The following is a 25461-nucleotide window of genomic DNA, read 5'->3' on the forward strand; positions in this document are numbered from 1 at the left end:
TTCCACATCTGGTGAGCTAGCTGCCGACACTCCACTGATGACACCATGGCGAGCATTCAGCTTCTATAGTGCTGTCACTATTCGTCAGATCTTTGGGCTTCAATAACTTCCCACAAACATCAGACTTTACCTGACACCCGGCTCAGACTAGTAACCATCTGAGACTTGTCTTAGACTAGCAATAAGAGGGACTTGTGACCTCTCAACTCAGAGGTACCTCTCAACTTCATCAAAACTCTAATGATCTAATTCCCACATTGAAAAATATGTTGCTTGAAAGGTTTTTGCTTTAAGTTGTGTAATATTCTTTACATCTCATTTAACCTTAAAAATGATTGCCTCTTCAAACAGTTGAATGTGGTGAAACTTTTATCAGGTTATTTACTCTAATCTGTATCTCAATTGTTCCATCACATGTTCATGCACTCTGCAAAGTCAACATAACCTCTGACACACTTAGAATGTTTTTTTATTAATTAAAACAAACAGTGTGCAAGAAGTGATTTACAACTGCTTTGGTATTTTGGTCGTACGATAGCAGGCACAAGCTGATTCCTCAACTTTTTGATTATGCCCGTGCAAACTGGCAGGAAGCATCTGAAATCACCATGGCAACAGCAGGCAGGCCTGTTTTTAAAACTATCATCAAAGATATGAACAAAAGAAACAGCAGGAAATACCTGCAGACCTCTAGCTGACAGAGAATATGTATGATTCAGCTGCTAGTTATCTGGTGTTTGTGTGTGTGTGTGTGTGTGTGTGTGTGTGTGAGAGTGTTTTTGAAGGCGTTTGTATGAGACAACTGTACACATAAACATCTGACGTCAACCGCCATCTGTGGGAGTTTTCATAGGAAACTTTATTAACAACTGTCAATGCTCCGCCTCGATTCAACACAAATTGTGTAAACAGCAACCTCGGGTGTTGAAAACTGAAGCCAGTGCAGCCGCCCCTCCAGAGTCCACTTGAGGCTGGCTGCAAAAGTCCTGGAAGTCACATTCACACCCATTAAAAAAAATCAAACTTTAACAGCAGAAATTAACAGGTTTACAGCCTGGTTAAAAAAAACAAAAGAGGTCTGACTCTCTCATTTTCTAATAAGGGGCGTGGCTGACCTGACTGACGGGCGGGTGTGTTGTAGCTGTTTGTCAGAATGTGAGAGGCCCGCCTCAGCTCCAGCTTTTGCCCAGCTGACCCAAAGTTGATTTAAGACAGCACATCCAATATGGTGACCCCATCGGGCTTCGACTCACTGACACTACGTCCATGTTATGGGCGTTTGGGTGAGAGCACTCAGGTCGTGTTCAACAATCTAGGATAGATGCTGCATCCCTGAGGGACGGGTCTCTCTAAAACTCTGCACAACTAATAACTTCAAACACAACCAAAGACATGTGTAATAACAATTGTATTTATCATTCAATTTGTATTTATTCATTAAAAATAAGATTCAAAGTTTAATGTCAGGTTGAGATTGATCCTCCTGAACATTCAGCTCTTGATGATCTCGTTGTCTGACTGTAGTTTGGCGCCCTCTGCTGGTGTGAGTTGTGATGCACAGTGACATGAAGTCCAGCTTGACAATGAGCTCACACACACACACACACACACCTGTCTGATCAGCAGCTACTTAAACTCAGGTGTGTGCGTGTGTGTATGCTGAACACTTGTGATCACTTTGTGTGCTGCTCTGAGTCTCAACAAGGTAAAGTCACTTTGTTTCACACACAACAAAACAACGCATGAGAAACACTGGAAGGTAGTTAATAAGATGTTTAAATTCTATTTCAAGATAAATGTCCTCTTTAGAGATTCAGTGGAGTTTGTTGAATCTCATGTTTGACTCTTTAATGTTCAGATTAGATTTCTGCTTCAGCTCAGGGTCGCTGTGAACCCTTCAGCTGCTTTAACGTCCTCAGTGTTGTTTTGTCATTAAAGACAAAGAATCTAATTCAGAGTTTGAGTTTCCAACGTGTGTCTGCAGGTCTGCAGCCTCTGAACTTTAAAGACATTAAGAAGAGTTATGTAGAAGTGACACTTTGATTTATCTGCAGGCACAGAGCTGAAGCTCTTTTTGTCTGAGTTCAAAGTAAAGCTGATGAAGTTCCTGCTAACGGAGTCAACATCCTCGATCAGGACTCTGACCTGCAGAGTGAAGCAGCCATTGTTGTTTGACACCCTCCGCTTCTCAGGTTTTCCTGCCACAACTTGTCTGCTGTGAAAAGCTGTCGAGTGTTTACTGTGTCTGCATTTTGTTCTCTGAGAGCAGAATCACCTTCAGCTGTGATTTAAAAAAAAAAAAAAAAAATACAGGTTAGCTGTTTCTATGATGTTCTTATCTCAACTCTAATGCTAGTGTTTCTTTTCTTCTGCGATGTGTAGTGTCAATATGTTTGTGTTGAGTTTGTCCCCTCCTTAGTGTGGAAAAGCAAGCTTTTTTTTTTTTTATTGCTATTGATCCTCAATTTACAGATTTTGCAAATAAGTAGTGAATCTTTAGGCCAGGTGATCGGAGCCGTCTGGGTTAAATTTGTATAAAAGTATTTTCCAGAACAGTTTCAACGGGCTGTCATACAGAAGTCTGACTGGAGAACGAACATACAGATGAGACTTCAAAAAAATGACGACTAAACAGAAAAACAAGACTCGGATTGTTTTAAGCTAACCTGAATAACCACTGGCTACACTTTTTTAAAAATTATTTTGGGGCTTTTTTGCCTTATTTGAGAGGACAGTGGAAAGAGTAGGAAATCGGGAGAGAGAGGAAAATGAGATGCGGGAACCCGAGCTGCCTGCTTGGAGGACTATAGCTTTTTTTTTTTAGGGTGCGACCTAACTGATAAGCCACGTGCGCCCCGGCCACACTTTTTTAATTACCTTTATTTAACCAGGAGCTGTCATGATGTATTGTGAGTAATTTTATGAGATTAAAGTCGAAATGAATGTTCAGTTATAATCCAAACGTTAACTGTCGATGGTTGATTCCAAACATTTTCAAAAGCCTTTTAAAATGGAAAGATGTCAGGATTTTATGAAATATAGATGTTATGCAGAGTTAGGAGCGTGACATGATTGACAGGTGGGCTGGGTGTAACGATTTGTCAGAGGTTTAAAACCCGCCTCAGCTCCAGCTCTCAGCCTGTCGTTAGGTTGACTAAACGCTAGGCTGAAACAGGATTTCCAGCATGATGGCTGCTGCTGATGAGCCCCTGCAGGAACAGATGGGTGACATCACTCAGGCTTCATCCAATAATATTTGAGACTGAGGAAATGTAATGAATGTACTGTGTGCATATTATTTGCACCAAGGCTTTAAAGAGTAAATGTAGCACTTGTAAATGCAGGACTCATCTTGTAATATTTGACTTTGATCTCAAATTGATTCCTTTGATGTCACATTAATACTCAACAATGAAGAGAATTTCCATTGAGATACAAACTTGTCTTTTACTTGAAGCATTGGTGAATGGGCTGTGATCCCTTCAGGACATATTGTCGTTAGGAGAAAGCTGATTGGTTCTGACTCTTAATGTTGGTTAATACTGAAGCCCCTTCCTCCAGACTCTCCTTCAGTCTGTGTTTCAACATCACTCCCCTCCTCAAACTCTCTTTATTCACTAAACCTCTTCATGCATGTTTCTCACACTGAGCTGTCTGGACAATGAGAGACCATCTCACTCAGAGCAAACACACACTGCTGGAAATGAGGATTTTTGTTCAATAGTCATTTAATATTTATTAAGATATTGTTACTGCAGACACTCTGTGTTGAAGCTATTGAAACAGATTTAGACTAAAAAGAAAGGGGAATAAATTTAAAATCTCTCAGGTGGTAGAATGAAACGGAGTCGACAGACTTTAAAAAAAGCGCTGACTTGATTTTGTCTCTCTGGTTCAAACAGATTAGTGTTTGTCTTAGATTAGAGTTTAAATCTTTGTCTGATGGATGTAAAATAACTAAGCTAAAAAGTCAGACTCTGAGCTCCACTGGAGTCGTTCACATTGACACACACGTGTGGATGCTTCTCTGTCTCCTCCTCTGTGTAGATTGAAGATGGCAGCTACAGCAGCTGTTAACAGACCTCCACCTGCTCACCCAGGACCACACGCTGGAAACCTCCACTCACAGCCCACCAGCGGGGTACCAAACTCTGGATTTCATGATCCAGGACTACAGGGTATCAGCCAGGACCCCAGACTCCAACACCCCCACGTCTCGTCCCGGCCCGTCTTCTACGTCCCTGTTCAACCTCCGCCCCCTTTCCTTCACTACCAGTGGCCCATGCCCTTCTCCTATAACCCCTTTAGTGGCTTCCCAGGCATGGGTGAGTTGGTTGATACAGGTTGTAGAAATACTAGAGATTCACCTTTTCACTACTTTACCTGAAGTGAAAATAGAAACAGACAGATAATGAAACTGAAACTACAATTAATTAATGCTGACTACACTCTGTTGATCAAACTGATATTGTATACAGCCGTCCTTGAATAACGGGTAAAAACAATAAATGTAGGCTAAATTAATTCTATATTTATTGACGTGTTGATGAGGTAGCACTCCATCACTTTTAATATATATATAATTGTTTTCCAGTTTTTAAATCCACTAACTACTTTGTTTTTTTTAAAGGTGCAGTCAGATTTAAAATCATCACGTCATGTTGTGGATTAAAGCTGTAATATAATTAATGTTATCCACATAATGTCCAATCACCTATTTAAAAAAAAAAAAAAAAAAGCTTAAATACTTCCATTAAGCTGAATAATGAATCGTGTTTTGAAATACTTAGACACAGCATGTCAGAAATAAAATCTACTGATGACGATGTTAAATATTCTAAAGCCTCTATTTCTGCACCGTAATTTGACGGCAGACAAGGAGAAACGTGACTGCAAATATTACTTATATTCCTTAAATAATGGAAAAATCTTATTTTAAGATGGACGAATCAACAGCCCCCTTGTGAAGCCAAAATATTTAGAGCTCCCCCTGCTGACAGTATTGGTTATAACCTCCTCTTTAACAGATGAGGTGAACTAAAAAGAAAGTTAAATCTGAACCATAGTTTCTTTGTTTGGACTGTAAATATATATATTTTTGTTCTCCTCAGGCTATGGCATGGTCATGCCCCCGTTCCCCCCTCCTCCCCCCTACATGGAGGCTCCATCCTACGTTTTGCCCAACCCTCACATCCAACCAGTCGACTACAGACACCTGCTCCACCCGTCAGTCCATGCTCCTGCTGCACCCTACCAGCACCTAAACCAGCCTCGCAGAGTGCGCCCTCCTTATCCTGTCCCTGTGAGACAAACGGTGAACGCAGAGGTCCAAACAGAACCCACAGGGAGAGGCGGGGCTTCTTCTGGAGAGGTGAGCCCACTCATCAGCTCCGATTCTGGGCATGGAACCACCTCAAACTCCCCGTCCTCCTCCAGCTCCCACAAACGAGGCTCGGCAGAGCCCCAAACCTTCACCAGAGACTTTAACAAGCGCTGTGAGAGTTCTGCAGTCACACAGAGATTTAACCTCGTTCATCCAGCAGGAACAAAGACGCTCCAATCACGTCACAGAGACGCACGACAACCACCGAAGAGCCCAATGAGAAGTGTTGAGGAGAACCTTCCCCCCTGCAGGGACGCTCACCACAACATGTGGTCAGTGGGCTCTTCTGGTGGCATGGTTCCTGTGTGCAGCTCTTCTCAACAAGACGACGATGTCATCAAAGAGAGACGAGAGTCCGTCCCCGACATCATCATGAGCTGGGCCACGCCGCGGACAACGATGTTAAAACCATCAGACAAGCTGCTTCCTGAGAACGAGCAGCAGCAGCCGTCTTGTGAAGCGGAGAATGAAAAGTCAGCTGAGCAGCGCGGCGCTGTGACAAAGAGCGCTCCTGTGGTGTCTGACACAGCTGCTGACAACACTGAGGCTCTGCTCACTTCTCAGGACTCTGAGCCACTTTTTAAGATCCTCAGACTGCCTGGGACTCTCCACAAGCTTCTCTCAGAGGCTAAAAGAGTCGTAGAGCTCCCCTCCACTGATGAACTACTGCTTTCTCTGAACCAATCAGAGAGGCTCCCTGACAATGAGCCAGAAAATGAGACGACTCCACACTCGCACAGCACAGAGCTCATTCCCTATCAAATGTCTTCAAATAGTTTTCAGATGAAGAGAAAACTGAATGAGTCTGTTTGGTCTGTGGAGTCTCTCCCCTCTTTTATCCCCAATAAGGAGTGGCTGCAGCAGAACGGAGTCTTTGAGCCTGATGTCATCGTGGAGATGATCGAGCAGGAGGACGACGGTGGACCTTTAACCCAAAATGAACACTTAAGAAGTCAGAAAGACAGGAGGCGCAGCCGCAGGTTTTCCTCCTCTGACTCTGTTCTCATGTCAGACAGCTGGCTGCTTTTTAGCACGCCGGCTGAGAAGCTCAGTCAGTCAAAGAAGACAGAAACAGAGGGGGGAATGGATTCCCCTGAAGGGAGGGAACAGAAACGAGACCAGAGCACGACTCCTTCAGAAAAAGTTCCCTCAGCTTCCCCGCCTCGATGGCAGAGTGCACTAAATGTCTCTTCCCCTCCTAAAGAGAATGCAGATGAAAACAGGTCTTCTGAACCTGAGGCCAATCAAAGCCCAAACCAGGAATGTTTTCTTGTCACCGAGCAGACGGAGAGAAGCCCCCGGTCCCGTGAGCAAGAGAAACCTCTGCCTACAAACTCTGCAGAAGAGGAGAAAACGCTGTGTCAGCTGATTCCTCAACATGGAGCAGACGTGGAGGTAGAAGAGAGAGCATGTGTGAACGCTGAAGAGAGCGAGCGGAGAGACCAGCAGCTGTGTGTCCCTGAGGTCGAGCACACCACGGCTGCTGTGTCTCCGTCAAAGGGACATCTAGTGGACTGTGGCGTCCAGTGTTCTGAACTGACAGACAGGAAGTGTCCGTGTGAAGAGAGCAGCACTGAACCAAACAAGAGACCTCATTTTAATGATTCAGGTGCTCTGCTTCTTTTCATCTCCACTTTAATGTGACTTTGACCTCCTGTAGAAAAAAAAACAAGTGATGTGCTTTAACGGTTATTTATCTCCTAGATGTGAAAAAGATGAACAACAACAAGACTGAAGGATACAGTGTGAACGGACAGATGTCAAAGAACCAGAGAAGAAACGCTCACTGGAGGAACAGAGGACAAGGTAACGCAGCTTGTCTGGAATAGTTGAGTCACGAAAAAAACAAAAATCATCAAGTCAGAGTTTAATTTAATGTGTTACCAATTATGGCTTCAAGCAGGAATAAGATGAGGTGAAATAAGAGAACGCCTTCAAACCAGCTCACACCAAACGACTGAGGTCACAGGAGCACTCCCGCTCTAAGAAAACTCATGATTTGATTCCTGCTTTAGAAATGAGTCTTTGAAACAGCTTAAAGTCATTTGGTGTAAGGCCAGCATTAGAATATGAATCACCAGTTTGTACGTCCAGATAAGCGACGGTTCTTCAACAAATAATATATTTTTAATAATTCTCTCGGTGTAGAAATAGTGAGATTGTACAGACGTCTGAGGAAAAGATCTGACTGCTTAAATAACGTTAAGATCTTCCTGCTGAGTTCATGTTCTCAGTCACTAGTGTAAAAGGTTTTCTGTAATGCAGCATGATCATTTTCCATATTGTGATATTTGGATTAGATTAAGCAGCGTCTGTGACTCCCTGTGATTAACAAGTCTCTTCAATGAGTCAACCAGGATTGAGGTGAAGCCAGATTTATTCACCTGCTCCTTTAAATGTGGTCAAGTCTGGATTTCTGAGACGGTTTGAACCCCATCACTCAAAGAAGCCCACTGAAGAAACAGTTTGAACATTTTTCTCTGTACCATCACAGAAAACCAGAACGGCCAGTGGGACCCCTACAACGGATTCTGTGGTAGACCTGGACGATCAAAAGGTGACAAACACAACTTCATGAGTTAACTCACTTAATGTAACAACCATCTTTAAAAAAGTTACTAACAGATGAAGTGAGAGCTGGCGTGGTGTCAGTCAGCTGAGTGTTGGTTTATAAAGAGGAGTCATGGATTTGTGTAGAACAGCACGCTCTGCTATCAGAGACTCTGTACACTCTAATGTCAAATGTTCTGCTAAGTGCTCACTCTGTTTTCAACCTAAATGTTCACAGATTTCTTCTGATCCAGTAAACGTTAACAGTCTGTTTCTTCTTGCAGGTGGAAATAGAAGAGCTCTGTACTGAGCATTGACCTTGTTCTGCAACAGAAATCTTGTTTTTAAAGAATCAAATATTAAATGTAAATATAATATGCATCAATAAATATTTTGTATATCAAAAACTCTCCTTTCTTCTCTTTATATTCCCAGGTTTGAACAAGCTTTGTTAGCAGAGAACAATGAGTAAAGTTTGTTCAGACAGCAGGAGGGTTCATTTAAAATGTGACTGCATCACACACACAGGCACAACTTCAGATATTCTTCTTTTTAATGCACACCACTTTTTAATGCAGACCACCACTGACTATTTTTTATAACATTACTGTGATAAGAAGGAAAATGCCCCTTTTCTAAACTAACAAATAACTTAAATTGATAATTGTATTTTCATGCCCAGGTAAAGATTGTAGTGAAACAAACGGTGCAGATATAAATGTTAGAGACCATCACCTTAACTTTAAAGTGACATGAGGTCAATGACAAAAACTTGTCCAGACATGAAGGGGAGGTCGGGGGTTCCAGTTCTTGGTAGATTGGGAGGGTTATGGACCAGAGGAGAGGAGTTGGATCTCTCAGTCCTTGATACTTGACCACTCCCTAATCCCTGACTTTTACAGAGACAATCCTGATAAACCTGGTAGACCACCTGGAGGCGGTCATTGAGGGGGGAGGGGAGGGGGTACTGTTATGGTTCATCCTTAGCAGCCCCTCCCTTCCTCATGTTTCTTGTTAGTTTTCCTCTGTTTGTCTCGACCCTCTGTTTCTCCTCCCCTGTGTGTCAGGTGTGCATGGTTGTGTGTGTGAGTGCTGGTGGGCGTGGTTTTCTCCCCAGGCAGCCCAGGTGCAAACAATCATCCTCATTTGCAACAGTTTATCTACTCCGGTCCTTTCACCACTCGTCGCCTGAGTATACAATATCTCTCTGTGCTATTTACCTTGTTTTTGGCCGACATCTCTGAGTATCGTTCTGTGTGAACTACTAGTGTGTGTTGCTAACCTCTGTGTCTCTCTGCCTCAGTGTACCTGGTGTTTTGTGCTCGTGCCTGCCCGCCTTCTCGTGGAAGTCTCTACCTTGTGGATTTTGTTTTTTCTCGCTACCTCTTTTGGCATTGTGTTTTTTGTTGTCGCACATTAAAGACTGTTTGGATTGTGCCTCTGTGTCCGGAGTTTTGCTTTTGGGTCCGTGCCGAGTCGTAACAGATAGCACAGCGAGTGTGCACACCGATGCCGACTTTCGGGTCACGTGCAACGCCTATTGTGTCCGGTCGTCATGGATGAAGCATCCTGTGAGTTCACTCACTGCTCCAACTAAGATAGATATTTAATATCCTCATACAGACGTTAACAACTTCAAATGTGCATTGAGGATCAAATGTATGTTTATTTATTGTAAAGTCTTTTATATTTACAGGGACTGTTGCAAAAACAAAAGAATATTAAATCATGTTGCAGACAACTTTTCGCTGTTAATATTTATTTCTTATTTTTCTACGTTTGATGTCTTTGTGAAATCTCAATTCAACAACAAAAAAAATACACTTTTTGCTGCTCTGATGTTCAACGATATTATCCTTGTCTTTGCATTAATTTAGGACACCCTGTTCTACAAATTACAATAAATTAACTGAAATGATAAATTACAATAAACAATGTAGGCTCAATCTAATAGTTTTGTTATAAGTCTACATTAATATAACTAAAGAACAATAAGAATAATCTAGGCTACATAAATATTTTTACAGAATACATTAGCTACAAAAAAAAATCCATTCCGCACGATATCGCTGAGTAACCATGGTAACATACAGGCTGTTTTCGAAACCGCATACTATACTACTAGTACATACTGATTTGGCCAAAGTGCAGTATGCAGTATGTGAACAACTGCGAGATCCGCAGTATACCAAAAATACCAGGATGTCATACTGATTCGGGAAAAATGTACAGTATGCATCGGACCAGTCTACCTCGCGAACTGTTTCCCACAATGCAAAGTGCAAGGTCAGAGATCAAAATGCCGGAGCGCAGCTGTTTGAACTCGTCGGTGGCGGTGACTGAATATCTTGCCACATTATGAACCAATAACAAATATGACATGTTCATATATTTATATGTCTTACCACCTTGTATTTTCCTGCTTTGTAGACTGTACAGTGCATGTTCCACAGCTGGACAAGCAGCTGCAATTACAGGGTGCTTCGCTTCCTCTATTACTACATATTATTCACAGCTGAGTAAAACCAGTTTAACCGTGCCAAGCATACTGCAAAATAACCGACGACTGGCTGTCATACTACATACTACTGTTGAACTCAGTATGCAGTATACAGTATATACTGCATACTGATTTAGATAGTGGTATGTAGTACGCGGTTTCGAAAACAGCCACAGTTCCCGTTTCCACCTGAGAGAGGGAAGTTTGTCCCAAAGCCTGCCGCTGTATTTCTACCCTACACCTTTATGAAGGAGACTTCATTCAGCTGCGAGTGTGACTTCTAATAGAGTGCACTCCGTCACGGAGGGGGAGGGTGTAGGGTTTGAGACTACAGGGAGACACTGAGGACCACTATCTACGGAGAGCCTGAAGGGACAAACATGAGATTAATGTGATGATCTCGTTCACGCTGACTGCTCTGATGTTTATTTAACTTCATTGACTGAGGACACGGCTCATTGCATACTTCTTTTATTAGCACAGGTCATCCAACATTTCCCAACACAGACTCTGGACCGGGGACGATAATGACGAAGAAATAAAAAGGTACAAAAAGTGAATATAAAAACTGAACGTTAGAAACACGGCACGCTTCAGAAACAGTTTCATACAAACAAAAACAAACACGTACGTCACGAAGCACGACATCCACAAACTCCAAACATCGCGGCGGATTCCCGCATGTTCACTAACAGATTTTTTATCTTCTTCAAAAATATCTTTAATTCTTTAATTCATCACATTTCTATCAAATAAAAAAATAAAGCAAATGTTGTGACTGTGCAGATCCAGCAGGGGCAGTGTGGGCTCAGCGCCGTCTTTAATTCCTAAAAAATCTTTTCAGGACTTTTTTTTCTGCATTTAAAAATGTATTATAAAATGTTTTTTATTATGAGTCTCTGAGTCGTCCACGCTGAAGATGAAGATCTGACACAGGAAGTCCTTTTCATATTTAATTTCTTTTTTTTAAACTTTAAAGTACAGGAAGAGCTCCGCCCACACCTGGTGTCAGGTTACATCACCTGGAAACATCGGAGGTCCTTTCTGTTTCAATGTTCGTCTTCAAGTCAGCGACAAACAAAAAGTATTTAAAAACGTCTCCGCTCCGTCCAGCTTTTTAAAATCTTCTTTGTGTTAACGGCCTCCACTGGTCTCTGTGTGTGTGTGTGTGTGTGTGTGTGTGTGTGTGTGTGAAAATGGTGTGGAATTTGTGCAATTGGTCCAGATAGACGCAAGGTGTGTTCGTCTGGTCCAATCGCACAAATCCCACGCCATTGCATACTTCTAGCTTGTGTGTGTGTGTGTGTGTGTGTGTGTGTGTGTGTGTGTGTGTGTGCGCACGTGTGTGTGTGTGTGTGTGTCTGTCTGTATGTGTCTGTATGTGTGTGTGTGTGTGTGTGTCTGTATGTGTGTGTGTGTCTGTATGTGTGTGTGTGTGTGTGTGTGTGTGTGTGTGTGTGTGCAGTCCAGGTATCGGATCAGTGAGGATGAGGCACCTTTAAGGTAGAATAAGCTCCTCCCACAGTGGGGGTGGATCCTTTGATGGAGGTCTCTGTTTGTTCTGTCTCTTGAAATAAGCTCCGCCCTCATCACGTGATCCTCTCAGACCAACCACAGGCTGTCTCTGTGAGGTCGTCTGATTGGTTAACTAGACTACACACACTCCTCCCCAAGGGGGAGCCGTGGAGTCCGGTGGTCTTCAGACCAGCGAGGCCTCTGCTAGTCATAACTCTGTGATCTCCAGTGGACTCTCGGACATCACGTCCCCGTCTTTGTGGCGGTGCAGCGGTGTGGACTTGGCAGACTCTGTGCGGGCGTTGCGTTCAGAGTACAGCCCGCCATCGCTGTTCAGGGCCTCCAGAGAGCGAGCGAGCGCCCGCTGGTCGTCCTCCGGCAGACTGTTGAGGTCAGAGGTCAGCAGGGTCCCAGTGCTGCCGTGGACCACGTGGATGCCTTCAGGACCCTTCAGCTCCACAGGAAGTTTGTGTTTGAAACGCAGAGTGCCCCGCCCACCGTTGCCCAGACGCTCGTCGTCATCGTCTTCCAGGTCGCTCTGTATCAGCTGATGGAAGAGAGAGTAGGACACGATGAGGGCAAAGAAACATAAACACAGCTCTTAAAGGGACAGTCACGCGGCGACAAGCTGGAGAAGAAGAAGCAGGACGGAAACGTGTCCACACAGGAAGAGAATCAGAGCGCACGCCAAACCAGAAATCTAATGATATCGACACCTGTTTGTTACCAAGGCAACAAAGAGAGACTTCACAGACACCTGATATTCTGTAGATTATTACTAACGTTTGCTATGTTTAGATAAGGGGGAGGAGCCTGACATCACCATCTTCTCCGTGCAGGTTAGAGCGCTCTCTGGAAAGTACGATTTGAGATTTGAATTTTGGTAAAGCGTCAGGTCGCCTTTCTATTGGTCGACTGAACTCTGAAGGAGAGTTAAGGTGAGAGAGACCCCAGGTGGAGGGGGAGAAGCCCGTCAGAGAGGACAGGTGAGTCAGCAGAGGACACACAGCTTCACCTCGGTGACGGACGAGTGGTCCCCCTGACTCGTGGACACGGTGACGAGTCGAGCTGCAAACAGCTTTTTCAGTCTCAGGTAGTCGTCCAGGACCACCTTCAGGAGCGAGCCCTGATAGGACGGCAGGAGGGTCAGACAGAGTCAGGACACGCACACACCAGACACACACACACGCCCGCACACATACACACACACATACAAACACACACGCACACATATACTCACAGTCTGTGCCCACACTAATATTTAACCTCCTGTGTGACAGCATGAGATCATCATGTGATCAACTCCACCAACCACGCGTCTGTATGCTAATTAGATTCATTTCAAGACGACTAAAGTTAGCTTGCCATGTTAGCTGATTTATTTCAGCTAATGTTTTGCTTTTATATCTGAGTGTGTCTAATGTGTGTGTGTGTGTGTGTGTGTATGTGTGTATCTCACCTTGATCGGCCCCTCCCTCATGATCTGGCCCAGTTTAGCGATGTTGTCGTATTCCTGGATGGCGGCTCTCAGGTAGCGATCGTCTTCAGGCTTCGCCTGAGGCTCTCGACCAAACGTTCCCTGTGAGGAGGACAGGTGGAGGCGTGAGGAGGACAGGTGGAGGTGTGAGGAGGAGAGGTGGAGGCGTGAGGAGGACAGGTGGAGGCGTGAGGAGGACAGGTGGAGGTGTGAGGAGGAGAGGTGGAGGCGTGAGGAGGAGAGGTGGAGGTGTGAGGAGGACAGGTGGAGGACAGGTGGAGGCGTGAGGAGGAGAGGTGGAGGTTTCGTACATGTGTGCGGGCGGGGCTGTTCCACAGGTCGGTGATCTCGCTCAGGTTCTCGGGGAGGTCGTCCTCGTGGTCGGCCTGCGTGGCGAGCTCCAGGTTACGACAGAACGGGTCCAACCAGACGGGGTTTGCCCTGCAGAGGAGACGAAGCACAGAAACATTTGTGGATAAATCCTGGTGAATATTTGTAATCAACAGGTTTAGTTGAATCATCATGAGATATTTGCTCACCCCTCAAACGAGTACTTGTTGGTGTTGGGCATGTCCAGGATGTCCATCAGACCCTGGTTACCTGCAGGTTCCACACATTTAAAGGAAACAGTCAGTTGAGATTAGATTACACTGAGGGTGGAGATGTTGTTGTGGATATCAGTCCTGCTGTGATTCGATCTAAAGATAATCTCAGCAGTGTTGGTATCCAGAGCAACATCTCCACCTCGAGTGTAATACACAAGCAGAAAATAGAGATAAAAACTCAAAATCGACAACAAATTCATTTAAAACTCCAGCACCTCAACTAGTTCCACAATTTAACTCAAACATAGTCTGTTGCTAAGCATCCGAAACATCCTGTTCAACTAATGGTGTCCATGGTTACCACAGAGGAGCTCCTCCGTCGGTGTCCATGGTTACCACAGAGCAGCTCCTCCGTCGGTGTCCATGGTTACCACAGAGGAGCTCCTCCGTCGGTGTCCATGGTTACCACAGAGGAGCTCCTCCGTCGGTGTCCATGGTTACCACAGAGGAGCTCCTCCGTCGGTGTCCATGGTTACCACAGAGCAGCTCCTCTGTAGTATGAACCTTTACTTACTTATGTTTAAAGGAATTAATGTGATCATGAAACCAGTGAAATTAGGTTTGAGATGATGAATAAAGAGAAACTCTGTCAGCTTACCCTAACAGCTAACACTAGCTACTGAACATAAACACTGAAACCACATCCTGTAGCTGACTGCTGCTTCTCACCTGTAGATCCAGCTACGATGGCTTTCAGCTTCCTCTGGTGTCTGCACACAGAAAACCCGACACAAAAACATGTTGATGAGTCAGACTGTGGCATGAAAACATTTCTGAGCTCATGTTCAATAAGTCACTACACTTAATATGATAAATAAATCAACAGTATTGACAGACAGGTGTCTTACACTCTGCGGTAATGCCAGTTCATGGTGACAAACAGGATTCCTGCTAAACACAGCAGCACAGCCAGGATGATGATGACGAGCTGAGAGGAAGAAAAACACACTTTATAATACGTGTGTGTGTGTGTGTGTGTGTGTGTGTGTGTGTGTGTGTGAGTGTGTGTGATCTGAACACACCTGCAGCGTGGTGATGTCATCAGGAAGTTTGTCGCTGACTGCAGGCTGAACATCCACCACGTTAAACTTTCTGAACAGATTCCTGAGCTGCTCTTTGTTCTCATCGATCATTTGGATCACCCTGCACACACACACACACACACACACACACACACACACACACACACACACACACACAAACACACACACACACACACACAGACACACAAACACACACACATAGACACACACACACACACACACACACACACATACAGACACACACAGACACACACACAAACACACACACACACACACACACACACACACACACAAAGACACACAGACACACAAACACACACACACACATAAACACACACACACACACACACACATACAGACACACACAGACACACACACACACACACACACACACACACACACACACACACACACACACACACACACACACACACACACACAATGAGGGGCATTGTCTGAATTGAGAGGGACCCTCGCTCCTCCCAATGGTCCAAACGTTGCCAACTTATTTGTGCAGTTTAAACCATGTTCAGGAGTTTGTCAGCAATTTTTGTTTTAGGCTGGTTTCACACGAAGGACCCGGGCTCACATCTGAGTTCATTTGACCCCAAAGTCTGGTTCATTTGATCAGTGTGAACACAAACATATCATACTCTGGTTGAAGAGGTGTCTCGGGCAGGAGTTATATGTACTGAAGTACGGTCCATGGGAGAAATCACTTCGTAAACCGCCGTATCCGCGCAGCACGGACACGTAACATCCTCTGAGCTGCACGGTAGATGTTGACGTATGAAAAGGGTCATTGTTGGCGTCTCAGAAATCACAAAAACAACCACAGTTAGCAGGACGGACACAGGCTGCGAGTGGTTGCCATGGTTACTTATTTTTTCTGCCATTTGGTGGATTTGCAAACCGACTATGTGCGTACTGCCCCCTGCTGTTTCAGACTGTGAACGTATGCGAGTTTACTTGGGTTCAGAACAATGTTACTAAAGTGACACAGACCGCCGGGGGAGGGAGGGGGGGGGGGGGGGGGGGAATTGTGCTCGGGCACGGTATGAAACAATTGTTTGTTTGGGTTCAATCGTGGGGGTTGTTCCTATAGTAAATGTTCAACGATGAAATCGTGAAACAGACTGAGGATCATTTTAGGATTTACTCAGTCGTGGTCAGAGAACACAGAAACACAACACATGGCAGTTTCGCTTATATCCTGTACAGCACACATTACTCCTTTCCTGTTTGGGTACATCACTATAAAGCTAATAAGATGACATGACCATGATTTGAATACATAACACTCAATGACAACATATGGTTGGCTCCTATCCCAAAACAGATCTGCTACTATGGGATGTTTTACCATGTGAGGCTACAGCTTCACAGAGCCAACAGAAGAATTACCCTTAGATGGTTGACAGAAGTAAATGATATAAAATGATCAAGACGAATGAATTCATGAAAATACGTAGAATAGAATAGAATAGAATAGAAGTTTATTTATAAAGCACATTTCATTACGGGTAAGCTCAATGTGCTTTACATTGAAGATTAAAAAAAAACATAGGAATACGAGAGACAAACAGTTCCTAACGTAAAAATGCCCTTAAGCTCAATAACTGATCCAGGATTGTGTGTCTACAACATCTATTCTAGTTGCCATGGTATCAGACAGGTCTCTCTTATCATAACAACATGATCCACGGGGTCATATCTGACCAGTTTGTATGAGCCAATGAGAGGACAGACGGTCTGATGTGTCTACTGAAAGGTCACATGATGAAGGTGTTTACCTGTCCACGTCCAGGATAGTGTTGGTCTGATTGTTGACCACGTGGATCAGCATGTCGGTCTGAGCGTAGCTCACTCTGCCCTTCTTGTCCACGTGAAACTGAACAGACCAGAGAGGGACAAACACGTCTGTCACACTGAGACAAAACAAACTGAATCTAAAACATGAAGAACTCTGAGATACCATCAGCTCTTTCTGAATCCTGAACTCTGACCTGTATGTCGTCTAAGTTGACGATGGCTCCTGTGATGTTGGACAGCAGGTTGACGAACTCTTCCTGGTTTTCTCGGACCAGGTCGGGGATCTCGTTGAAGACGATTTTTACCCTCTGGTCGTCTCGGAGGATGTAGATGTTCACGTTGGTAGTCGTGCAGTGTCCAGCAAAATCGCACGCCAGGATCTCGAGCTGAAAGAAGCCTGGATTGTAGGCGGTGAAGAGGTCGTATGTTCGGATGATTCCATCTGTCAATCCTGGAAAATCAGGAAGAAAGAGCTCTGAGAAAATTTTTCATAAGTTTGACCTTCTTCAATGTTTCCTCCGGCTGATGTTTGTCTTTCTTTTTTAAAACCTCTCCAACATTAACGTCATGTGACGTGTCGACCTGTAAACCGAGCCGATGGCTGGTTATCATCAGCGTTAATCTTTAGACGCTGAAGCTCACCGATGATGAAGATGCTGCCCACGTCCTCGCTGCCGTTGCTCTGTGACTGGAAGTATCGGATTGTTACGATGTGATACTGAACCAAACTATTGTTCCCAATGTCGTTATCGATGGCCACCACCCGGATCAGCTCTGAGCCCACTTTGGCGTTTGCAGCCACGCCTGAAAACAGGAAGAAATCGGAGAGGTTACGATAGTACAAGGTAGACCATCATACACGCTGACCAACATATTGAGAGGCATCTAGACCCCCACAGAGTTTCAGCTTTATTTCTAAACAGATCACGTCTGCATGTCTTCCCTTAGTGTCCTGTTTCACTGCTCATGGGTAATATGGGTTGCAATAATTCCTGCTGCAGCCTGTAGGGGGTCCTGCTGAGTATGGTGATAAACACTCACACACAGCAGTAAGCAGAGTGTTTAATGTTATTTTTACCTGATGTTAACATGGTATAAAGATAGCATGACCGTTAGACGTCTGGTCCCCTGTTGGTGAATGTATATCAACAGGGAAGTCCTCAGTTAGATAGGAATACAAGTACACACACACACACTGTTACCTGCAGTGTACTCGACTTTAGTAAAGCGTGGCTTCTGGTCGTTGATGTCTTCCAGCTCGATGCGGACCTCTAGCAGGGAGGGGTCGCGGGTGGGGTCCAGGGCTCGTGGTCGTGATGCCCTCAGAGATCTTGGCGGAGTCCAGCTCCGGTTACTGGAGGCTTTGATGACGATGAAGTAGACCGCCGTCTCCTCTCGGTCAAGGTCTCTGTGCAGCTTGAGCTCTCCGTCCAAATTGAGGCCAAAATTTCCGTCAGAGTTTCCTCCTGCAGGAAGAGACGAGACATTCAGACGTTAATCATCTGCAGAGACCCTTTAAAGACGAGAAAAGACGGATGGATCCATACAAAAGTCCTCATGCAGATAAACAAGTTTACCTCTACGTCTCAGGCTTGGTAAACATAAATCCATTTTCTGATGAAATCTGTAGATTCTGTTTATATCTTTAAATAAATCAAACATATTTGTGTAAACTTTGAATCACCTGCTATGAAGTAATAAACCACTGCATTGGATCCTTCGTCTGCATCCATTGCTCTGGTCACGTTACCAATCACTGTACCTGCAGGAGAGTGCTCAGGTACGCTCAGCTTCTGGTACGGCAGGCTGCCACGCTGAGGAACACACAAACACACCGACACACACGGACACACACACACACGGACACACACAAAGCGGGGAAACTTGACAAAGATCTTCACTTTGAAAGAATATGGCGCTCCACCAAAACGGTAGAATCTCGATTATTTTGGCAGGATAGTCATAATAAATATATGAAGGCTCTACGTCACGCTCGAGCTGCCTACTACTCCTCTCTAATTGAGGAAAACAAAAGCAATCCTAGATACCTTTTCAGCACTGTAGCCAGGCTGACACAGAGTCATAGCTCCATTGAGCCTTGTATTCCTTTAGCCCTCAGCAGTAATGATTTCATGAGCTTTTTTAACAACAAAATTCTAGACATCAGAGACAAAATTGGTAACCTCCTGCCCTTACCTGGTGCAGATACCTCTGATATGGCAGAAACAGTTCCAGGACCTGATATTAACCTCAGTCTCTAAATGTACTATGGGAGGTAGAGCCTTCAGCTATCAGGCCTGCTCGTCGTACCTGTGGTCTCTAAATGTTCTATGGGAGGTAGAGCCTTCAGCTATCAGGCCTGCTCGTCGTACCTACGGTCTCTAAATGTACTATGGGAGGTAGAGCCTTCAGCTATCAGGCCTGCTCGTTGTACCTACAGTCTCTAAATGTACTATGGGAGGTAGAGCCTTCAGCTATCAGGCCTGCTCGTGGTACCTACGGTCTCTAAATGTACTATGGGAGGTAGAGCCTTCAGCTATCAGGCCTGCTCGTAGTACCTACGGTCTCTAAATGTACTATGGGAGGTAGAGCCTTCAGCTATCAGGCCTGCTCGTAGTACCTACGGTCTCTAAATGTACTATGGGAGGTAGAGCCTTCAGCTATCAGGCTCCTCTCCTCTGGAATCATCTTCCCGGGAGGCAGACACACTCTGTATTTTTAAGAATAGACTTAAAACTTTCCTTTTTGATAAATCTTATAGTTAGGGCTGGTGCTGGTGTAGACCAGCTCTTAGTTATGCTGCTATAGGCTTAGACTACCGGGGGAATTGGCACCTTGAGCTCTTATCTCTCTCTCTCTCTCTCTCTCTGTGCACGTACAGTACATCATATTACTGTATGTATCTATCTGTAAATCTCAGTCAGTAACCACATATTTTTCTGGGAGCTCCTGAGCTCTCTTATGAACCTTGGGATCGTTGGTGGACGGCCTGCCCGAACAACACCCCCCTAAATTGTGCAAGGACTTTAAGAGTATCTTAATGCTCACAGGTGGTTTCAGGAAGACGGGTTCGTTGTCGTCAATGTCCAGCAGAGCCACCTGGAGGGGCTGAGTGGTCTCATACGGCACCGGCTGACCCATATCCCGGGCCACGATAATGAGCTGAGAGCCAGACAGATGTTAATACATTACATGACTCTGACATATCAAAGAAACAGTGACATCATCGTCATCATCATCCTGAGCTCAGGTGACTCACGCTGAGCAGCGCCTGTTTCTCTCGGTCCAGTTTGACCGTGGTCGTGATGACTCCGGACACAGCATCTATGTGGAAGTTCTCCCAGTCTCTGTTCCCAGCTCCAGTCTGCAGGAAAGCGTATCGTACCTCCCCGTTCACTCCCTCATCAGAGTCCGTGGCATGAACCTCGTACACGGGGAGGCCCGGGGGCTGCTCCTGCAGGGATAATGGACTTTATTGAACTAAGGGTACTTTAGGCAAGCGGGAAACCCTCTCTACTTCTCAAGCGCCTGCCACTTTTCTAAGTATAGTCAGTGTATTTGTGCTAAAAAGACAGTGCTCTCTCTCTTTTGGTTAAAAATACGGCTAAAGACATGTACGTTTTGATTCTATCGATAATTGAAACAGAAAAAGAAGAACATATTTGTTATTGATCCGGAGAGATGTCAGAGTGAGGGGGCTGCACACAGCGAGCGCTCCAGAGCAGTTTTGGGGTTCGATGCCTTGCTCAAGGGCACCTCGGCAGTGCTCAGGAAGTGGACTGACACCTCTTAAGCTACAAGGCCAATTTCCAGACTTGGTCCGCCCTGGGACATGAACCTTCGAGCTTCTGGATCCCAACCCAAGTCCTTGCAGACTGAGCTACTGCAGCCCCCAAAGAAATGATATTGACAGGCACGGAAATAGCAGAGGTTGTATCATTTTAAAAGATGTGGTTTGTATCGTGGATTTGAACGACCTTTGTGTCGAAATTTGTGATGAAACGAGACAGATGAACTGTCAGTGACGTTAACACACGAACCTCTGAGATGTGGATGATGGTCCCGTTGGCCGGTCTGACAAACACAGGTCTGTTGTCGTTGACGTCGATGACGGTGATGATGAGGTCAGAGGTGCCCCACAAAGGAGGACGGCCCTGATCCGTCGCCACAACCGTCAGATTAAAATGTTCCGAGGACTGAAGCAGGCGGCGAGAACGCACCAGACCCGTGTTTGGATCCATGGAGAAGGCATCTGAAGGATGGAAACATCGTGAGGATGGGTGAACTAACAGAGCGGCGTCCACATCATCCGTAGTTATTAAATGAATAAAATAAAGATAACGGTCTTTTAATGTTCCCACCTGAGTGAGGTCCCAGCATGCTGTAGAGCACGGCTCCGTTTTCTCCTTCGTCCAGGTCGACCGCTCGCACAGTGATCACAGACGTCCCGCTCGGCTCGTTCTCAAACACGCTGGTGTTGAACACTCGCTCAGTGAATCGAGGCCGATAGTCGTTTATATCGAGGACCGTCACCAGGACCTGGAAAGCAGCGAGCAGAGAGAGAATGAGGACGGTTTCAAACACGAGATCGTTCTTCAGACCGTAAAACTCAAAATAAAGACCATCCCAGTTTAAGACCCCGTCCCCTTTTACTATCCACAGTGCAGTTCAATATTTGGTTTTTCCAATCTTTGTTGAGTGTGAGTTTGAACATTACGTCTTTATTGAAGTCCCAACTGAAGGACATATCAATTTGTAGACTGTCGTTAATAAAAGCGGATGAAAGTTTGACAGTTTGTCCACCTGCACAGAGTTCTCTCGTCTGTTATTGGAGATTCCTCCGGGGTTGTCTCTGGCAACGGCGGTCAGCGTGTAGTGATCCTTGGTCTCTCTGTCCAGAGGAGACAGGATGTAGATCTCTCCCTGATGAAGAGGAGGAGGAAGGAGCGCTGTGTGTTAGCATGGAGCTCAGACATCTTTGATTCACTGAAATATTTTGTTCGAAACATGCAGACATTCTTTGTTGAATCCCTTCTTTCCTGACAGACATGAAGGATAAGCAGAATAACATTTTGATGTGATTCTAGTAAAAATCGAACGATATCGAGATCGATATCGGCCTGATACCATGGGTTAGGGTTAGGGTTGGGTTGGGTTGGGTTGGGTTGGGTTAGGGTTAGGGTTAACTAAAACTAAAGTCCTAGTCACCCAATGTTTGGTTATTTCTTGTTTTTAATTCATATTAATTGAAGACAATCTCCTTCACTCTGTCAAAGTTTTACAAAAACATTACGATTTATGTGTTGGACGTTGGCACACATCCTAACATTGCCACTGTTTTTTTTCAACAGTTTGCAGGAGTTTGTCTGCAGTTTCTGATGACTCATTCCTCTCTCACACACACATTCTTTTTTTAAGCTTTAGTACTGTAACAGTCAGAATATATTAGTAGTAGTACCAAATAGCGCCACAAGGTGGTGTCTCTGTTATGTTTAAGTGTGTGGGTGAGAAAGTCTATCTATGACAGTCATCTTGTATGTCGATCATGAGAGGACTCTCTAGTGACGAGTTGGTGCAGGATATTAGCCTATTTTTACCTGTCATGTGTGATCAGGATATATAGTGCCGTGCTGACCTGGCTTTGTATGGTCCATTTAGTAAACCAGAATAAAAGTGCCGTGTGGAATTCCCCAACTTTGTCATCTGTCTAACTGATGCTAACCAGCTATCCCGGGACTTATTGCCAACTAGCTACACCTCCTGTACCAGCAGCGTTACAGTACCTTTGGTTACCATCGATCATTAAAACATCAGTGAGTGTATCACTTTACAACACGTGGAAGAGAAAATATGGAAGTATTGGACATTTTGAGGATCTTACAGACGTGTAGATTTAAGTTGAACTCACTGTGGTCGGTCTGATGCCAAACTTTCCCTCCCCGTCCACCAAACTATATTCGACCACAGCAAACAGGCCCGAGTCTGCGTCCGTGGCACTGACTCGGACTATGGTGGTTCCCAGATCCACGTTCTCAAACACGGGCTCCTTCAAACACACAAATACACACTTTGCATCAGGATTTCTGATGAGAATGTGATCCTGTTAAACACTCTGTTGTTGAGCCTCCTCTTTGAATCCATTAGACTAGAGTTACCTGATAGGAGGGCTGCAGGAACACAGGGTTGTTGTCGTTCACGTCGACAATTCTCAGGTAAACAGGCAGCTCAGCGATCCTCGGAGGAGAGCCGTGATCCTGAGCTCGAATCGTGAAATTCAGCCACTGAACTTGCTCAAAGTCCACCGTCTGATTGGCCACGATCTTCCCTGAACAGGTGGAACCGCAGTGAGAGTGATTCATTGAATAAGTCAAACATTCCTGTTAAACTCATTCATCTGTGCTGTGGTGTGTAGGGAGGGGGGGGGGTCGTACCTGTGGAGGGGTCCTCCAGCCTGACGTAACCCCCCCGGGGGAGGTGCAGCAGCTGGTAGATGACCTGCCCATTGGGACCTTTATCGGGGTCTACGGCTGACACTGACAGCAGCGTGGTGCCCGGCTGAGCTCCTTCTAGAATCTTCTCTGTGAAGTTTGAGACTCCAAATGGTCGAAAACGAGGAGCGTTATCATTCACGTCCAACACGTTAATGGTCAGCCTCGCTGCAGGGGGCGGGGCGTGAGGACGAGACAGAGAGAGGGAGAGAATAAGTGATAAAGAAGAAGCTGAGGACGAGGTTAAGGTTAAAACATGAACTCACCATTTGGAACGCTGCCAGATTTATCGATGACCTCACTTGCGTTGTCGTGTACGGACACGATGATCTCAAACGTGGCGACCTGCTCTCTGTTGAGCGGGTTTCGTACGAATACGGCGCCTGGAAACATTTAGACTGATATAAATGAAATCTGTTTTAATGGAACACCTTCAGGTTCTGGATTCAGTCTCACCTGTGTGTAAATCGATGCCAAAAGACTCCTGCAGGCCGTCCACCGGGTTGTTCCCATCATCCTTTGCTTCCACTGAGATGATGTAGTACTCAAGGCGGGGGTGCAGGTCTGGGTCCTCTGCAGTCAGCGTGGCGACAACCACCCCAGGCGGCGTAGACTCGTTCACATTGATCATGGTCACGGGATCGATAAAACGAGGCCTCGAGTCATTCACGTCATCCAAGATGACCGTCAGGGTGGCCGTGCCCGACATGGGGGGTGTGCCGCGATCTGTTGCCATGACTACCAGCCGGTAGGATCCTCTCTCTTCTCTGTCAAGGGTGGTGTTTCCCACCAGGACGGCGCCAGAGAGCGCATCCACCACAAAACGGTCCTGAGCGCCACTCTCCAACCGATACATGAGCCAACCGTTGGAACCCGAGTCAGCGTCTGTGGCCGAAAGCTGAGTCACCACCACACCTGAGGAATAGAGAGCGGAGGGGGTGGTGGGGAGTGAGTCAGTCCCCATAGAGCCCCATGTTAAAAAGCTAATTTCTCTCTTCAACTGTACTCACCTGTTTACATTATATTAAGGCCTAAAGGGATGTCTCACCTGTGGGGCTGTTCTCAGGTAGACGTACACTGAAACTGGGCGGGCTGAACACAGGTGGGTTGTCGTTCTGGTCCAGTATGGTGACTGTGAGTGGAACGCTGCTGTTTAAACCCCCAACGTCCTCCCCGACCACAAACAGCTCCACCCGAGGCTCTTGGAAGGATTCTCGGTCTAACCTGGCTCCCTGACGGACCCGGATCACACCTGGTGGACAGACACAAGTGTTGTAATGAAGGCTGCAGGTTAAAACATCTCTATGTATGTCCTGAGGTATGATGTTACCTGTGTCAGAGTCCACAGTGAACAGGTCCACTCTGGATCCCAGCAGGTGATAGTGCACCACCGCGTTCGCTCCGATGTCTCTGTCCTCAGCCAGAACAGGACCGTTTAACACTGACACTGTGCTACCTGAAGGAGACAAGGAAGCAAGGAGACAAGGAATTTAATTTATAGGCAGTTAAGGTGAGTTAATTTATTCATTCTCTGAAAATACCTGAGAGATTTTGGTTTTGATGTTCTGCAATTTTTTTATCCAGCAGATGTCGCCCTTTAGCAACAGCATGAAACCAAAACAACTCGCGCTGCATTGTTATGTTAGCATGCTAATGCTAGCGCTCTTAAGTTAGCTCGTATCATCACACTGCATGTATATTTAACCGAAATGACCTAGAAACGCTTACGTGACTTTCAAAAAATCAGTGAGTACAGTATGTTATTCTTCTTTTCTCTAGTCCCTCAATTAAACAACTTTTATACGCGAGGGGAGGAGCCGGCCAGCTAAAAGCATCACAGACAGTGGGACTTGGGTGTTACACCCATTGTAGACAGTCATGAATCACAGAGTTATTTTCAGAGGATATACTTGATTTCTGCTACATTTAATTCAAAATTGCATATTCTTCCTTTAAGAACCAACCAAAGAGACTAAAGTTTTGATCTCCAGAATTTTCCTGAACCTGTCCTTTCACACTCAGAGCTCAGATAAATTCTGAGAGATAAGGAATAACAGCATGGAACATTTCTGATTATGTCTGAACACC

General features: G+C 45.3%; 2 protein-coding genes across 2 annotated transcripts in view; one reads left to right on the forward strand and one right to left on the reverse strand.

The window, feature by feature from the left end:
• Positions 1-1608: 1608 nt before the first annotated feature.
• On the forward strand, positions 1609-8321 carry LOC132975800 (uncharacterized). Its single transcript, XM_061040585.1, has 6 exons — positions 1609-1705; positions 4048-4325; positions 5112-6992; positions 7088-7189; positions 7878-7940; positions 8218-8321. The coding sequence occupies exons 2-6, from the start codon at positions 4055-4057 to the stop codon at positions 8241-8243; spliced, it is 2343 nt and encodes a 780-aa protein (XP_060896568.1). The 5' UTR covers positions 1609-1705; positions 4048-4054; the 3' UTR covers positions 8244-8321.
• A 2567-nt stretch (positions 8322-10888) lies between these two features.
• cdh23 (cadherin-related 23) overlaps positions 10889-25461 on the reverse strand; it is a 16327-nt gene continuing 1754 nt past the window's right edge. Inside the window, exons 5-29 of the mRNA XM_061040588.1 lie at positions 24704-24829; positions 24422-24625; positions 23830-24288; positions 23640-23756; positions 23317-23541; positions 23041-23210; positions 22794-22931; positions 21689-21808; positions 21247-21424; positions 20926-21137; positions 20145-20339; positions 19934-20047; positions 18570-18699; positions 18088-18351; positions 17528-17689; positions 17080-17336; positions 16867-16964; positions 15053-15173; positions 14879-14958; positions 14700-14740; positions 13965-14025; positions 13737-13866; positions 13408-13527; positions 12964-13074; positions 10889-12495 (exon numbers count right to left, since the gene is read on the reverse strand). Of these exons, the coding sequence (XP_060896571.1) occupies positions 12157-12495; positions 12964-13074; positions 13408-13527; positions 13737-13866; positions 13965-14025; positions 14700-14740; positions 14879-14958; positions 15053-15173; positions 16867-16964; positions 17080-17336; positions 17528-17689; positions 18088-18351; positions 18570-18699; positions 19934-20047; positions 20145-20339; positions 20926-21137; positions 21247-21424; positions 21689-21808; positions 22794-22931; positions 23041-23210; positions 23317-23541; positions 23640-23756; positions 23830-24288; positions 24422-24625; positions 24704-24829 (4172 nt within the window). The 3' untranslated portion in view covers positions 10889-12156. The remainder of the gene's footprint in view (positions 12496-12963; positions 13075-13407; positions 13528-13736; positions 13867-13964; positions 14026-14699; positions 14741-14878; positions 14959-15052; positions 15174-16866; positions 16965-17079; positions 17337-17527; positions 17690-18087; positions 18352-18569; positions 18700-19933; positions 20048-20144; positions 20340-20925; positions 21138-21246; positions 21425-21688; positions 21809-22793; positions 22932-23040; positions 23211-23316; positions 23542-23639; positions 23757-23829; positions 24289-24421; positions 24626-24703; positions 24830-25461) is intronic.

This window comes from Labrus mixtus, chromosome 6 (genome assembly GCF_963584025.1).
Source record: "Labrus mixtus chromosome 6, fLabMix1.1, whole genome shotgun sequence".
Taxonomy (NCBI): Eukaryota; Metazoa; Chordata; class Actinopteri; order Labriformes; family Labridae; genus Labrus; species Labrus mixtus.

Bases quoted from the DNA above. Each gene is read 5' to 3' on its own strand.
- LOC132975800 (XM_061040585.1), top strand. From the start codon at position 4,055: ATGGCAGCTACAGCAGCTGTTAACAGACCTCCACCTGCTCACCCAGGA. The intron at 6,993-7,087 runs GTGCTCTGCTTC...TTTATCTCCTAG, and splicing joins ACCTCATTTTAATGATTCAG to ATGTGAAAAAGATGAACAAC. The intron at 7,190-7,877 runs GTAACGCAGCTT...GTACCATCACAG, and splicing joins CTGGAGGAACAGAGGACAAG to AAAACCAGAACGGCCAGTGG.